This window comes from Pseudochaenichthys georgianus, chromosome 10 (assembly GCF_902827115.2).
Source record: "Pseudochaenichthys georgianus chromosome 10, fPseGeo1.2, whole genome shotgun sequence".
Classification (NCBI taxonomy): domain Eukaryota; kingdom Metazoa; phylum Chordata; class Actinopteri; order Perciformes; family Channichthyidae; genus Pseudochaenichthys; species Pseudochaenichthys georgianus.
The window spans coordinates 19894747-19911996 of NC_047512.1; the positions used below are offsets into that span (position 1 = coordinate 19894747).

The 17250-nt window shown below is 40.9% G+C and overlaps 1 protein-coding gene across 3 annotated transcripts in view; it reads left to right on the plus strand.

Annotated features, from left to right (window-relative positions):
* The window catches only part of LOC117454196 (equilibrative nucleobase transporter 1-like), a 41836-nt gene extending 24603 nt beyond the window's left edge, over positions 1 to 17233 (plus strand). For all 3 annotated transcript variants that reach the window (XM_034093331.1, XM_034093330.1, XM_071204634.1), the window contains exons 10-13: positions 11402 to 11509; positions 12862 to 13048; positions 16443 to 16566; positions 16669 to 17233. In XM_034093331.1, the coding sequence (XP_033949222.1) occupies positions 11402 to 11509; positions 12862 to 13048; positions 16443 to 16566; positions 16669 to 16779 (530 nt within the window). In that variant the 3' untranslated portion in view covers positions 16780 to 17233. The remainder of the gene's footprint in view (positions 1 to 11401; positions 11510 to 12861; positions 13049 to 16442; positions 16567 to 16668) is intronic.
* Positions 17234 to 17250: the final 17 nt, after the last annotated feature.

Here is a 17250-nt window from a genome sequence, read left to right on the forward strand (position 1 = left end):
ATGTTCTATCAGTAATCACTCAACTACTGTCTTTACAACAAACAGATTGACTCACTATCATCACAATGAAACACGTCCAGAAGAATGGACCACAGATGGAAATTAGCTATTAGCTATAATCTGGCATATTGCATCTCTTCTCTTTGCTGAGATTAATGTTTTTGTATGCATGGTCCTTCTATAAATAAATAAATGTCATGCAAAGCTGCCTGCCTGCCTTCCTTCCTTCGACTCTCCCTGAACTGCCTGATCTTTTAATGTTCAATGTTAACCATTTGAGCAGATAGCATGAAGTAGAAAAGATCGCAGATGCTAATGTGCCGTTAGCCTACATCCCGCCCCCTTAGCACCTGGTGGAGGGGGCGATAGGCTCCTCTTCAAATGTTTCACAAAATACTTACCATCATGACTACTCTTACTGTTTAACATTTGGGGTTACTTCATGTTAAGGCTAATACAAATGACAAGGCTAAGTAATGTGATGCTAACTAACATGCTCGCTACTAGCTATGTAGCTAGCTTGACTGTGTTCCATGCAAAACATGTGTATTACCTGATATGTTTGGTCCAACGACTCCTGGTCCTTTCATCAGACGGGAAGCGATAGAACGAGCTATGATCTATAAGTATGATCACTTATGTGATTACAACCTGGTACAAAGCACACAGGCATCTTGTAAAAGTGCATTTATTTTTAGCAATCTCTTATTTATTGGAGGGAATAAATCAGTTATGAGATCTTCTTCTTCTTCGCTTTAATTACGAGTCGCAACCACTTGGAGCATTATCGCCTGTGACATCACTTACGCGAGCCAGAATGGGATTTGGGATTTGTAGTCTTTGTAGTCGCGTATTTTTCATAGTCTTATATTTCAACAGTTTTACGACAAAATGTGACTTTTTTGACATGGAACTTATTGTTTAAGATTGACAAACATCATATGTGTAGTTCGTGGCACAATTCAAACGGGATCAAAAGATACGTTTTCTCTCTCCATTGAATTCAATGTAAATGTTTCGCTTCCGGGGTCCCATGGGCCGGAAGTAGATGGGCGTGACTTCGCCTCTCTATTGCCGGTTTAGGGAGAGACTTAATTCAGGTAGCTTGCCTTGGCTGTCTGTGTGCGCATAGGTTTTGTCGTCAACAGACTCATTAAACTACCCACTTCTCGGTACATAGAAACCCTGCTCCACGGTGTCAAACGTGAGTAATATCGCAATTGGTGTGTTATAATGAAATGTGTTGACCTATACTTTATACTTTATTTATATATATGTATGCTTTTCATTGGAACACGCGGTGGGTGTGTGCAGTGCTAATGCTAATACCTAGTGCCACTTGTTTTGATGTACGTTTTTGTTGGTAACCTCGCTAGTTTGTATCTTTTAGTGTTGAGGTGGGCACCGTTAGATTCTGTGTCTCCTTGCGGTCCTAAACAATGTGTTGGATGTGGAGCTAGGATAAGTAATAAGGGAGCTAGGAGTGATTTTCGGTGCAGTAATAGGTTAGCATTTTTCGCTCGGGGCTAATTCAGAGGCTCACTGTTAGCATTGTGTGTTTTTTGTGAAAAAATAAATGAAAAAGATCAGTTAAATTAGTTTTTTTCCCGTTCAATGGATATAAAATATTCATAGATTATTAAATATTAAGCTTCCTTAGACGTTGTTTCCTGAAAATGACGCGATTTCGGGTCCGTGGGGCCTCAGAGGATAACAGAGTATGTTTTATTTTTATTTTATTTATTTTTTCACAACAGTTGTATTTGGATGGAATGAATACCTATAGTGATAATTCAAAGTAATAAAATGATTTTTACAGTGAAAACGTTCAAATGGAATAAAAACATCTCTATTGTACGATGGCCCTGAAGTGCAAGAAACCACAGCATTTCACAAAACACAACAGAATTTCACAAAACACAACAGCATTTCACAAAACGCCACAGCATTTCACAAATCGCCACAGCATTTCAGAAAACACAACATCATTTCACAAAACGCCGCAGCATTTCACAAAACACCACAGCATTTCACAAAACGCCACAGCATTTCACAAAACACCGCAGCATTTCACATTGGACGGAAAGGGTATTCCTTAGGGAGAACACTTATTGTTTGTGATTGGACAGAGCCAGCCAGAGAAGCACTGCTGTGATTAGTTGTTTTTGCTGCCAATCAAGAAATGACTTCGTGATTGGCCCAACACATCAGCCGTTAGCTGTTAGCACACACTCAGAGCTCACAGCTCCTCATATCTGTTCAGAAACTGGACAAAAGTTAAAGATATGCAAAACACAGACTGTCTATGTCATGGCGAATACAGTCGCTGCTTTATTTATGTCTGTATGATGTTGTTGTGAGTGTGGACGGAGCAGCTACAGGTTAGTTTAGCCTGATCGATCCGATTCCGATTTGTTGTAGTTGGTATCTCCTATAGGATTTACATGGAGATCCGGCCTGCCCCCTCTCCAGCGTCTTTTTTGAATCACAGGAGTAAACACAGAATTAATGCTTTGTTAATTCATGGTTTTTAAGGGGCTTATCTCCATGTAAATACTATGGTAGACTACCCAATATTCACATCGCTCTAATCGCTTGAGTTTCACCGCGGCTGTCAGCTGTGTTTGCTCCTGTCATTCAAACAAGACACGCTGGAGAGGGGGCGGGAAGTATCTCCATGTAAATCCTATAGGAGATACCAACTACAACAAAATGAACATATTTGACAGTGATTTAATTGTAATACACGTTTCAAAGTGATGCCGAAGTAACAACATACTGATAACGGTTAGTAAAAACCATGAATTAATGCTTTGACAAGTCTGCAGACAAGACGGCAGGCGAAAAGCTTTTAAAATGCGTGTTTTCAGAATGGAATCGGATCCATCAGGCTAAACTAACCTGTAGCTGCTCCGTCCACACTCACAACAACGTCATACAGACATCAATAAAGCAGCGACTGTATTCGCCATGACATAGACAGTCTGTGGTTTGTACTAGTGTTGTCACGATACCAACATTTTGCTTTCGATACCGATACCAAGTCAAGAATTGCGATTCCGATTCTTTTTCGATACTTTTCTTAAAAAAAGGGAAACACGGAATATCGGCTTTAAAATTAGGAATAACAGATGATTTTAGCAGTCAGAACAACTAAAGCAGCAGTGTTACTAAGAACAGAAACACCAAAGAGTCACATCTAATATAAATATATATAAAAGTATTTATTTTAATTGTGTAGCAGTGAGTTTAACATTTTGGCAGCACTGTTGAGCATTTTGAAAATGTATTTTCATGCCTCTGTGCAAGGCTTAGTCTTTCTATCTGTATAGCCACTGGTGTAAAGTAACTAAGTTCATAAACTCAAGTACTACTTGGGTACAATTTTGAGATACTTGTACTTTATTTAAGTATTTCAATGTTTCTTTTGCTACTTTGTTCTTCTAATCCACTACAGTTCAGAGGTACATGGTGTACTTTTACTCCACTACATGTATTAATCCCTTTAGTTACTTCACAGATCTGGGTGAATGATGTGAAATATAATCAAGTGTTAAATCAGACTTTAGTTCCACCTGGAGTAAATCCACAAGATTCAAACTAGCTGCACCTTTACCAGCTTTGAGAACACTTTCATGATCAATCATTATAAAACACATCATATATATTATTCTGAAATGGACCAATCTGCACAATGACTACTTTTACTGTCGCTACTTTAATACTTTTACTTGAGGAACATTTTGAATGCAGTACTTTTACTGTAACAGAGTATTCTACACTCTGGTGCTTCTAGTACAAGACCTGAGTACTTCTACTTTTACTGTCGCTACTTTAACTATATTTTGATGATAATACTTTTGTACTTTTATTTGAGGAACATTTTGATTGCAGGATTGTTCCTACATTCTGGTACTTCTACTTTAACTCAAGTACAAGACCCGGGTACTTCTACTTTTACTCAAGTACAAGATATATACTTATACCACCTCCGTTTATAGCCTATGAAAAAAACGAATAGAAAACGAAGGCTAAAGCTAACGTTAGCAGATAGTGATGATAGTTTGATAGTTAAGTTTGCTCAACGATAATATTACGACAGAAACACTTTTCAGTGCACATCACGCTCTGCCGCTCCGACAGGGAGCTCTGCTCTGAACACCTGAACGGCCCGTTCACAGACTTCTGGCGTCTTTTTTGTCAACAAGCCGAGGCGCAGCGGCAGTTGCACTCCCACTTGCAGCCATGCTTCTCGTTTTCTCACATGCTCTGGCAGCTAGCGCGCGGCCGCGTGCACGAGAGAGGGGAGGGACTTAGAACGTGCTTGAGAGGAGCGGGACTGCAGGCACGGCTGCAGTGCAGGGAGTGGAAGCAGAGCGCTGAACACACACGGCTCTTATTAAAACGGCGCTTTTTCACGGGAGTACTTTTCCCCGTCATTCTTAAAGTACCGATACTAATGAAACGGAGGAATCGTACCGTTTTTAACGGCAGGGTATTGCGGTACCTTTCAAGTATCGGTACACCGTGCAACACTAGTTTGTACATATTTAACTTTTGTCCAGTTTCTGAACAGATATGAGGAGCTGTGAGCTCTGAGTGTGTGCTAACGGCTGATGTGTTGGGAGGGACCGGTTGGGACATATTGCGCTGTCGGACGTTGACCAATCACGAAGCGTCATTTCTTCACTGGCAGCAAAAACAACCAATCACAGCAGTGCTGTATGGCTGGCTCTGTCCAATCATAAACAAGAAGTGTTCTCCCTAAAGGAATACCCTTTCCGTCCAATGTGAAATGCTGTAGCGTTTTGTGAAATGCTGTGGCGTTTTGTGAAATGCTGTTGTGTTTTCATTTGAAGTCATATGCTAATATTAACCAATACACAGCTTCAATTATTACTTTACTTACCTTGACCACATAACAGCTGTATTGAAGGTTTGCTTTTTGATCAATAAACACAACAACAAAAAGCAAACTCTACTGGTATGGAACATACATGGCCTAATATCCAGAGGAGATGCGTTTATTGAGTAAACAAACAGTCAAGGGCAGAACGTCTGCACAACCCACTGCACCGCACGCCACGGTTAACCTGTTAAGCCCCTGTTTTTTTTTCTCGACACTGTCTCAGGGCATCTTAATATTTAAAAACCTATCAATGTGTTATACCAGATTAACGAGAAGAATCTCAGCTAACTGACGATAAGAACCATTTTTACCGAAACAAAACAAAAGTGTCACAAGAAGCGTTAGCATTAGCCCTTAGCTAAAACGGGCAGATGCTACTTCCGGTGCTAACTAGCAAAAACGATCTTTAAAACTTAATATTTTCTGCACAAACTACATATCATCTGAAAACTGATACTCCACAGATTATTTTTTTTATAAGTATCATCACTGTAGGACACAAACTCACTGAGCTATCAGCCAGAACAGAGAAGAAAAAAAACAACAGTTTTCAAAACCATAACAATAATTATGTCTTACCGTTGCTGTTTTGTGATCAAAGCTCTTGTTCAAGGGAATAAAAACGCTGTTTAAGGTTAATCCAATGTCTCTTAGTCACTTTAGAATTGTTCCTGATAATCTATCATTACTTTCATGGCAGCAGAGTAGGTATAAAGTTTCGCAGTCCCGAGCTAATGCTGTCTCACATGCTGTTTACGCAAACCTCTCTCTACTTGACGTAAGTGTTTAGTGGGACTTACTAACTGTCACTCGATTCTATTGGCTCTAACGGTTCATAAAAGGTGTCAATCGACCAATGGGTTCCAAAGATATGATCCTGCGTAGTATAAACTACGCCCGCTCCGGCTCCATTACGCAGCCAGAAGGGAGAGCTTCACCACCGAGGCGTGCAGGTGCTAGAGATGCTAGCTGACGATAGCGGGGCTATGATCCTACGAGATGACTCTTCGTCGGATGATGAAGATCTCCTCCAGCCAGACCTGGATCCGGACAGTAGTGACTCGGATGTTGAACTTCCACCACGGGAAAGGTATGTAATCTCTCTGTTTTTATATATTACTTATGTGTTTGGTGGAACTGCGTCACAGTGCTAGCTTAGCCAAGAAGCTCCAGGAATTATTAGGCAAAATGCTAAATAGTTTTACTTGTCTTTTTGGAGTTACATTTTCTAAATGAATGGCCAGTGAATTAATATATACATGTGTTTACTTATTTATTTGGTGTAATATTATTCATTTATAGTCCAATATTATCCTTTTTATATATTACTTTTGTGTTTGGTGGAACTGCATCACAGTAGGCACATTCACACTGAGGTACTTTTCCCACAAAGGTTCATGCGAACTTAGTTCATGATCGTGTTCACACCAAAAAGAGCCGGTACTAAAATTAGTTCATGCGAACCTTTTTACCCCCTCGAAAGTCCCTGCTAGAGAGCAGGGACTTTCGAGCGGCTCTTTTGTGAGAAAAGAGCTATATGTCTGATTGGCTGGGCGGATTGCAAACCACGCCCCTGTAAAACTCCCAAAAAGTTTTGTGAAGCCGCCGTTTTATTATCCTCGCATTAGCATTAGCATTATTAGCATTAGCCCAGCGCAGAAACGCAGAGAGACTAACTTATGGCAACACAAAATAAAACATGGGAGCGGTGGAGATGAGGAGATGTCGGCGTTCTGGCGATTTACTCGGAAGTCCCAGCAGCTTCTACTGAAGCCAGTCCCCAACTCCGGGGACTTCCGGCCGGGGGCTTTGGTCCGTGAAGTGGTTTGCGGCCTGCCAGTAAACCCAAAGCAGAAGAAGAAGAAGTGACGTCAGCGGCTTCATTTGGCTAATCCACCCCCAGGGACTTTTTCCGGTGTGAACGCGATCTCTACTTGGTTCATGCCAGAGATGTTCACAAGTCTTTTTTTGCAAGTCCAAGTCAAGTCTCAAGTCTTTTGTCACGAGTCCAAGTCACGTCTCAAGACTTTGTGGGGTGAGACTTGATCAAGTCTAAAGTCTTTGGTCACGAGTCCAAGTCAAGTCTCAAGTCTCTAAAAAAATAAAAGCCTCATGTCTCTTCTGGTTGTAATAAGCCTTCTATTGTCTGCTGCTATCCAGTCTGTTAAGAATACTGCACAGCTATATCTAAGAAATTCAAAGCATTTACTGTATTATTATCACTCCTATATCTATTAGCATACAGTATCAGTACTGATTAGTTGTTTGTTATATGATCACTTTAAACAGGCTATTGCAATGCAATATGAGGAAAAACATCACACTTTAGCTAAATGCAAACAACTTATAAGCAAAACACTTCAGAATCAGAAATCAGTATCACAAATACTTTATTAATACCCGCAGGGAAACTGTTAAAAGTACTTAAAAGCGGGTAATGATTAACGTTACCGACCTTTTTTATGTCATGTCAAGAGTTGGATCTCAACGCCACTCAACTCAAACAAGTGTGACAAGAAATTCACTAATCTTTTCAAATATTCAGTTACAAAGCTAGTAGCAAGCTAAGTTAACATTACATAGCTGATGCTGAGCTAAACATGTTTGCTAACCGTCCATATGCGTTAATGTGACTGACCTCTCCGGGTGAGTTTTCAAGTGCCTGATGAAATTCGACGTTGTTGCGCCAGCATCCTTGATTTTGATATTGCAGACTTTGCAGTGTGCGCTCCTTTTGTTGGTGCCGCCGGCGTTTTGTTCGAAGTTGTTGTAGTTGAACCTAATTACAAGCGGTACAGCCGCAGGTGTGCCGCCGGTCGCTATTGTGTTACTACGAGGTAATAACAGAGGCGCGCACGTCTGCGTAATGAGCCCGGCTAAAATAACTGGATGGCTTACCTGCCTGTCAGCCTTCCATCTGGGCACAAACTTATCTCGTGCCCTCATTGGTCATGTGCGCGTTCGTGTGTGTTGGAGGAGGGGCTCTGTAAGGAAGTAGCAGCCTCTAGCAGATTATCTCCGGTTGTGTATTTTCAAATTCTAGCGATCTCGAGCCGGTTTCTCTCAAATGTACCTACCCCACCTTTAACACGCCAAAAATAGAAAACACAATGATTGTTCACGAGTCCCAACACACGAGTCCAAGTCGAGTCTGAAGTCTTTTGGTCACGAGTCCAAGTCAAGTCTGAAGTCTCTGTGTGTGCGACTTAAGTACGACTCGAGTCCGAGTCGCAGACTCGAGTCCCCATCTCTGGTTCATGCGAACTAAAGAGTTCGCATGAACTAAGTTCGCATGAACCTTTGTGGGAAAAGTACCGCAGTGTGAATGCGCCTAGTGTTAGCTTAGCCAACAGGAATGATTAGCCAAAATGCTAAATAGTGTTACTTGTCTTTTTGGAGTTACATTTTCTAAATGAATGGCCAGTGAATGAATATATACATGTGTTTATTTGGTGTCATATTATACATTTATAGTCCAATATTATCCTATAAGTATAAGCCAGTGAATTAATCTAATCTCTTTGTTTTTCCACATTTGTTAGATGGGGTGTGACCCCAGCAGGACAAAGCCTCACACCCAGAAGACTTTCAGGGAGCAGCTTGCTGCAGAATTGTTGGAGTTTGCTGAAGGCCCTGCTGAAGGCCCTGCACCTCCACCACCCCCTCCTCCACCACTCACGTGCATGCCCGAGTATTATGGGGAAGATGCCACCAAGGTCAGGAAGAACTGCAGGAGGTGCCTAGATGCTGGACTCAAAAGGGTGAAGACACCTGTGTACTGGAGGAAGTGCCAGGTCCCTCTGTGCTTCACTGTCAAAAAACTGTTTCAGGGAGTGGCACGACCTAAATACTGGAACATTCAGATAGGTATAAAGTTCAGGTAGGTATAACGTTTTGCGAGTGTTTATTTAAAAAAAAATACTTGTTGTTTTTATATACCTAGTGTGATTTTATTGTATAGTACATTGGTAAAATGTTTGTTTTTACATGCCTATAGTGTGTTGGTAAAATGTTTGAAATAAATCTGCCCCAGTTGGAGTCAAATGTCACTTATGTTTCTGTTTTTTTTATTGTGCAAGTACACTTACACACAATTACCTACAGTGTAGTTTATTATATAGTGCGTTGGTACAGTTACACACACCTACACATACCCACACAACTTCACCTACACGTACACACCTACACATACACACACATGAAAAAGGTCAAATGTGCCCAAATGTGCCCAAAGCTTATTCCGCCTGGACTTTCTTTTCATAAACCTCTAAAAAGGTCAAATGTCACTTGTTTTGCCTAAATCTTGATACAGGGTACTTATTATGTTATACTTTGGATTCTTAAAGCTTTTAGGCTACTAACCCATCATTCAAGGTTGGTCTTCACTATAAGTAATGGGTTTTCTTTAGGGGGAGACAGGAATTTACATTTTTGTGCTATGTTCCATCTGAATTTACTCTGACACAGAACAATCTATATTGATTCTGACACTTCTACATCCAACTCACAGATGTAACCTTGCTTTGATAAAAACAATTATTCATATAAACCTTTTTAGAAGTGAAGTTATGGTCATTTGTTCTGGGAATGTCATTTTCGAGCCTGAAACCTGAAAAACAGGCTCGGGGATTAACAGGTTAAGGCTCCTCCAGACAGCCTCCGCGATAATCGATCGTCGACGAGCCTTTACAGAAATGTGTTTACCTTCGAGGCGCCGAGCCCACATACGTTTCCCGGTCGCTGCCGGAAGACCTGGGAGTCCGGGACGCGCACGTTTGAGAAATTACGAACGGCTCATTTCGGAGGACACGCGCGCATCCGCTTGACGCCGGGACGACCGGCGACCCTCCCCTACAGGCGCTCGGACGCGAAGGCCCGCCCACAACTGCGTGCACGTCTGTGACCGCAGTTTTAATTAGATATTAATACGATCCCTATAAAGTATATTCATTACTCGTTATTCTCTACTAATAGTTAATTAAAGACTGTATGTAATGACTATTTTGCACATCCCTTTCAAGATTTTCTAAGGTTTATTGACATATCATATAGGCCTACACAACTGTGGTGTAGTTCTGCACTGAATGAAAAACTTGGGTTGCAGGTTCCTCAATAGTGCATTACAAGACATCTATCAATATTTGTGCATACCTCCAGCAATGTTAACTATGTTGAAGCACTTATTTTAACTGATATTATACATAATGTATTATACTCTTATAAGATGTATGTAGATATTTCATCTCCGGCCTTGTCAGGTATTGAACAATCAATAAATAAAGAACACAGAATTGTTAAATATAAAACACAGAATTTGTGTGATTATACTAAATGATTTTCAAATAAACACCACTGCATATTTAACTGTTACACATGCTGATGTAACGCAAATGTTCCAACTTGGGATCAATAAAGTATATCTTATCTTAAGCTGATCGATGGCTACTGCCATATTTGCAAAATGTGCCTCTGAACCTTGACAAGTGCATGTTTCAGGCTTATCAATTAATGTAATTTAATGTTATCACAGGGGTCACACACATAAGACCAGCTGTTAAATAAAGCTCTTCTGACCTTAGCTGGCATGTGGGTATATATATTAATACTGCCCATAATGGGCACAAGCAATTTTCACCCATTTATTAATTATATGTTTTAAATGTGAGTGTTTCCTGTCCCCAAAACCTCCAGGGATGTACACAGTTTAATACTGGCAACTTCTTATTATGGGAAATACGAAAACGTCTTTTAAAACTACAACTCCCAGTAGAGACGTGCCATAGAGAACATGTTGCGAAACAGAATAGCCAGCATGTGTATAGTTCTGGGGACGGGGTGGGGGAGGGGGGACGCGGTGGACCCGTTCAAATCCAGTTTTGGACAGTCTGCCGTGGTTCCATCCCATTTCAAGTGCTGTTCGAGAATTGGCTTAACCCTCGGAGCACACTGTCCAATCACAGAGCTTGAGGACTATCACGGGGTTTGTCAAACAGAGCACATGGCGTAGTCCAAACGATAGCTGGGGATTCTGGGTAGTGTAGTGTCTTCTGCCATCCGTTACTCCTGGGAATGGACGCTCACATTACCTTTAAGGGCAGCCGACACAAACGAATGCCGTGCTTCCATGAGCGTCAAATCCCGACGCAGATGGGAATACATTGCAATCAGTTGAAAGCTATTTGCGTCCCTTTATGACGCTGAAGGAGCCTAGGAGCGTCACAATTGGACGCCACGGACACTGACCAAACGTCGCTATTGGACGCTTAGGGAGTGAGAGTGTGTTGGGTTAGCAGTGAATTAAAACGGATGAATTATGACTCTGACTGGCTCAGCAACAAGAGACTGACTGCCCACATCTTGCAGGAACCGGGCTACAAGGTGGCATCCCTGATCAACTTGTTCTGGTTCATGATTCCTGTAGTACGAGGGATGTTAGACTCTGAAGGAGATTTTTGTTTCTAACTATCTTGTCCTTGTTTGTGTGTCTCACAGTGAGCTGGTACACCAATGCCTTTGCTATAACACAGCTGTGTGGTGTGTTGTGTGCTCCATGGAATGGCCTCATCTTTGACAGAAACAAGGGCAAACCTAGCACTGAAGGTAACAACATTCTAAAAAAGAGCTTGTAATAAACCCAACATGAAAAATATATGGTATCCTAAAGTGAGACCCATCTCATGGCACAAGACAGCACAGTCAGTGGGCTCTTACCATCAGTGGTGACTGGTCATTAGGGGCAGATGGCACAGCCCCACCTAGTGTCAGCAGAAATTATTAAAATTAATGATTACAAAAAAATGCAAAAAATTAATTAAAAAATATATAACATATATTTTAAAATCATGTTTAATCATCTGATTAGTCTGTACATTGCTGTTTTAGTCTGTGCTCTTCTAATTAGTGTCTACAGTGTGTGCCTATTGAGCTGTTTAGAGCCATGTGGGACAAAACCCGATCCTGCCCCTCCCTCTCCCTGTTTAAGTCAATGGTGACTGTAAAAACTACACTGCGCATGCTCAGAGTATTGTCCTATTTAATGTGTGTGGCAAAAGAAAAATGACCATAGGGGCATAGAGCTGCCATCCCCACCATACGTCATCTCACATAATTCAGAGCTGATTGGCTGTAAGTACGTGTGCCGCGAAAAGTGTGGTGTGTGAAGAGGAGACGAGAGAGCTGCAGTGACGCGTCCTAAAACCCGGAAGTAAACTGCGCATGACTTCCCTCGACAAAAAAGCAATGAGATTTCTCCATAGGATTTTAGAAAATAGCTCAAAATAAGATCTGTGGGAAACAGATAAATGCACGTTTTGTTCAGCCGGATAATGTCCACATGTCTACCCTACTTTTATAATTTTCGAATCATAAATCTATCGATTAGATTACATTTATGATAGACTTTTGAAACTACAAGAAGATAAGGAGGACTTTTACAAAAAAGTAATAGAGATTTTTGTCCAGAAGGATAGGCAAATGGACTTCATCTTCATGTCAAGGTAAGACTGCAATTGTATTGAAAATGGGATCTTACTAAGAGAGAACAATTCAATATTTAAATGATAAAATTAATTTTTTTGGGTATCCTTTTGTTGAACTGTCTGTTTAAAATTAATTGAAGCATCAGACAAAAAAAGCTTTTGAAAATAATATCATATTTTGATTTAGGTCAAAATATAATATTTGTAAACCTGAAGAGTCAGTGCCAGTGCCTCACCAGCCATGAACCTCACTGCAGAAGCTTATATATAGACAACTACGTTTTTTGTGCCCCACCACTTTTGTACATATAAAAACGCCACTGCTTACCATAGAGTGAATATGATCATGTTCAGCGTGCCTACAGTCATTAAAGGGATTCGTTGCTGCTGAGTGCTCTGGTCTGTATGTATGGAGATGTCAGCAGAGTTTCTCTTTAAAGGAACAGGTGTGTGTTGTATTGTGTGCGTCTGTAGGAGAGAGTGAACAGGAAGCAGACCTGAGGGCCTCAGTACTTTCTCTCTTCCTGACGGCGCTGCAGTGCGTGTTGTTCTCAGCCTGTGCCTGCATCCCCTCCCTGCCGCTTCAGTACTTCACATTTGTCCTGGAGGTAATCAACCGCTCTTTCCTCTTTGGCGGCAACGCAGCTTTCATCAACGTGGCGTGAGTATCAAACACACACACGACCACATACAAATTAATTCAGGACACAGCATGTTCTTGAGGCGTGCAGCATACATACACCATTCAGAAACTTTCATAAAGAACCTGACCATTTTGTACCCATCAATCCAACACATCCTCACTCCCAGGTCGGCCTATGTTGACGTTATGTCAAGTCCCCTGCCGGCTTTTTCCAACGCAAGGGGGGGGGCCTTAGCGTCCATTTTCAACGCGAGGGGGGGGGCCTTAGCGTCCATTTTCAACGCAAGGGGGGGGCCCTTAGCGTCCATTTTCAGCTTTCCGGGATGTCCATGTGCTTCTATGGACGCTCATGGAAGCACGGCATTCGTTTGTGTCAACTGCCCTTAAAGGCAATGAAGACACTACACTACCCAGAATCCCCAGCTATCGTTTGGACTACACCATGTGCTCTGTTTGACAAACCCCGTGATAGTCCTCAAGCTCTGTGATTGGAGAGTGTGCTCCGAGGGTTACCGAGCCTCGAACAGCACTTGAAATGGGATGGAACCACAGCAGACTGTTCAAAACTGGATTTGAACGGGTCCACCGCGTCCCCCCCTCCCCCACCCCGTCCCCAGAACTACACATGCTGGCTATTCTGTTTCGCAACATGTTCTCTATGGCACGTCTCTACTGGGAGTTGTAGTTTTAAAAGACGTTTTCGTATTTCCCATAGTAAGAAGTTGCCAGTATTAAACTGTGTACATCCCTGGAGGTTTAGGGGACAGGAAACACTCACATTTAAAACATATAATTAATAAATGGGTGGAAATTGCTGGTGCCCATAATGGGCAGTATTAATATATATACCCACACGCCAGCTAAGGTCAGAAGAGCTTTATTTAACAGCTGGACTTATGTTTGTGACCCCTCCTGTTGTTAATTGATAACATTACATTACATTACATTAATTGATAAGCCTGAAACATGCACTTGTCAAGGTTCAGAGGCACATTTTGCAAATATGGCAGTAGCCATCGATCAGCTTAAGATAAGATATACTTTATTGATCCCAAGTTGGAACATTTGCGTTACATCAGCATGTGTAACAGTTAAATATGCAGTGGTGTTTATTTGAAAATCATTTAGTATAATCACACAAATTCTGTGTTTTATATTTAACAATTCTGTGTTCTTTATTTATTGATTGTTCAATACCTGACAAGGCCGGAGATGAAATATCTGCATACATCATAAGAGTATAATACATTATGTATAATATCAGTTAAAATAAGTGCTTCAACATAGTTAACATTGCTGGAGGTATGCACACATATTGATAGATGTCTTGTAATGCACTGTTGAGGAACCTGCGACCCAAGTTTTTCATTCAGTGCAGAACTACACCATAGTTGTGTAGGCCTATAAGATATGTCAATAAACCTTAGAACATCTTGAAATCTTGAACGGGATGTGCAAAATAGTCATTATATACAGTCTTTAATTAACTATTAGTAGAGAATAACGAGTAATGAATATACTTTATAGGGATCCTATTAATATCTAATAATAAAAATAATGAAATTCAATAACTTGCTTTAACCACCAGGTGTCTCTTTATATCATCTGTGCACCTTTATGGTGTAAATACAGCCTATCTACCAATTGGATCAAATATAAAAGTGAGCCGAATTAGTGTTGATACGGCAAGGAGACGTATTGTGTGAAAAGAAATGTAAGATGTTGTTCAATGGCTGATATATTTATGATCCACGTCACGTTTTCAGTTCCTCATGTTTGTCTTCTCATCAGGGCTCTATAAATACAGAACTACGGCAGATATGTAATATGTAATGCAGCCGAACCGTGTATTACAATGCCTTTTATGTGATGACTTTCAAAGAGAAAAGCAAGCACACTCGGAATAAGGTATTATTTTCTTTTCTTTAAATGTTTTCGGTCTGTTTCCGGTATTTGTTAATGACGATGTGCTGTGAGATGTGAGACTGGAATTGCACAGGGGGAAATAACGTATCTTTAGATGCGGATTTTGTTAACTAATATGTTTGCGCTGTGGACCAACACTATACATTGACGGGGAAGGGGGTAGCAATAAAGATAACACCATTAAACAGTTACACAACATAACAGAAATAATATCGATAGCAGCGTCCCTAGCTACCACCTTGGTAACAATGAAAACGTTGGACTCAATTTCCTGAAGTAATCTTCGTAATAACTAGCAAACTAAAGATCATGTACATCCACTGCACACATAATCTGAAATAACAACTCATATTTCTCGCATCAAATGACATCAAAACGCATTTTAATGGCCAATCTAACTTTAAAATAGGCATTTTACACCCAGAATAAAACGAAGTTCGGCCATGTTTTCTTTTTCTGCAGGGAGAAATGATAGCTGGGGATTCTGGGTAGTGTAGTGTCTTCTGCCATCATTTACTCCGAAAAAAGATTTGTTTCTCCGAATCGAAGGGGAAAAATACAAAAGCATTGCACACAATTTAAACCAATCAATGTTGTCTAATTAACAAGGATAATCTGGTGTTTTTTAGTCGATGAGTAGTGCAGATATCACTGTAAAATCAATCGTCAGTAAGGGGAATATTTACTTCCAGGTGTACAATTCTCCGCTATCCAATGAGAATGGACGCTCACATTGCCTTTAAGGGCAGTCGACACAAATGAATGCCGTGCTTCCATGAGCGTCCATAGAAGCACATGGACATCCCGGAAAGCTGAAAATGGACGCTAAGGCCCCCCCCCTTGCGTTGAAAATGGACGCTAAGGCCCCCCCCCTTGCGTTGAAAATGGACGCTAAGGCCCCCCCCTTTGCGTTGAAAATGGACGCTAAGGCCCCCCCCCTTGCGTTGGAAAAAGCCGGCAGGGGACTTGACATAACGTCAACATAGGCCGACCTGGGAGTGAGGATGTGTTGATCAATCACACTGGATAATACATGTAAAGGATGTGTGTTGATGTATTCGTCTACAACTTCTGCGGTTAGCCATCCACAACTAACTGCTGGCGTATGTGCTTGAAAACAATAGGTGTCCCGACTCTCATGCTAAAGAGTCTTGAAAAAGGGTTACACAATGTTGCATTGCCACCTCCCTGGTGGTGTGATCATAATGTATGATGAGGGATATGCTGTAAAGCGTGATGTTGATGTATATGAGCTTCTCTGGCCGTATTTGTGTTTTAATAAACTCATATATCCAATTAAAGAGAACTGAAGCTCATTGAGTTTGTTCTATCTCACCAAAATGAGGATTGACCTGAAGTAGACGTTTTCTACATCATGTGTTCTTATCTAATTATAGGCTCGTTCATTATATGGGTTTTAAGTGGACACTTTTGTAAGTGTTACCTTCATCTAAAATAATTTTAAATACTTGATTGGTGTGTGTAGTTTCCCGTTGTGCCACTTTGCGAAGCTGTATGGTCTGGTCCTGGCTCTATCTTCAGTGTTTTCCCTGCTGCAGTATGCCTGCTTTGCACTGGTGAACGGACCTCTTCATGGAGACCCTTTTTATGTAAGTGCAAAGCATCTCACCTACTTAATCTGGTAATTTCCCTCCAGAATTACCACCTGTATTTCATCCCACTGCCTCCTCTCTTCCTCCATGTGTCTGCAGGTGAACATTGGTGTGTTGCTGCTCATCTTGCTCGCCTTCATCCATCCTCTCTCTGTGTTCCTGCACTGTCGAAGTCTCGCCTCCCAGCGAGCCATCAGTGCCTCCTCATAATGTTTGTAAAATGGGATTTGCACTTCAAATTATGTCAGCAATGATAAGCAACAAGGCTCTGCCATCTGCTGGACGCTTAATTATCAGTGTAGCTGTTAGATACTGATATTACTGTGCCAAACATACTCAATCTCCTTCTATGTTTTACATTTTTTTTTTTTTAAATGTGATGTCATGATGGATTCAATTTTTTATTTGAATATGCCAAATGTAATGATATTCATCAAATTATACAGAGATATATTTATGTTTCAGGTCCACCGTTTTTTTAAGTGCAACAACTGAGGAGGTTGTCAAGTTGTTGAAATGTTATGAAATATATTTTCAATATGAAAATATAGTGTGTTAAATGGAATTATTCCCTATATAAATGTAATTGTAATATCATTTGTAATTTTTAAAAACAACAAGGAAATGTTGTATGTTGTTTAGCATGCCATTAAAATTAAAGAGATACAAGGCTGAACTCCA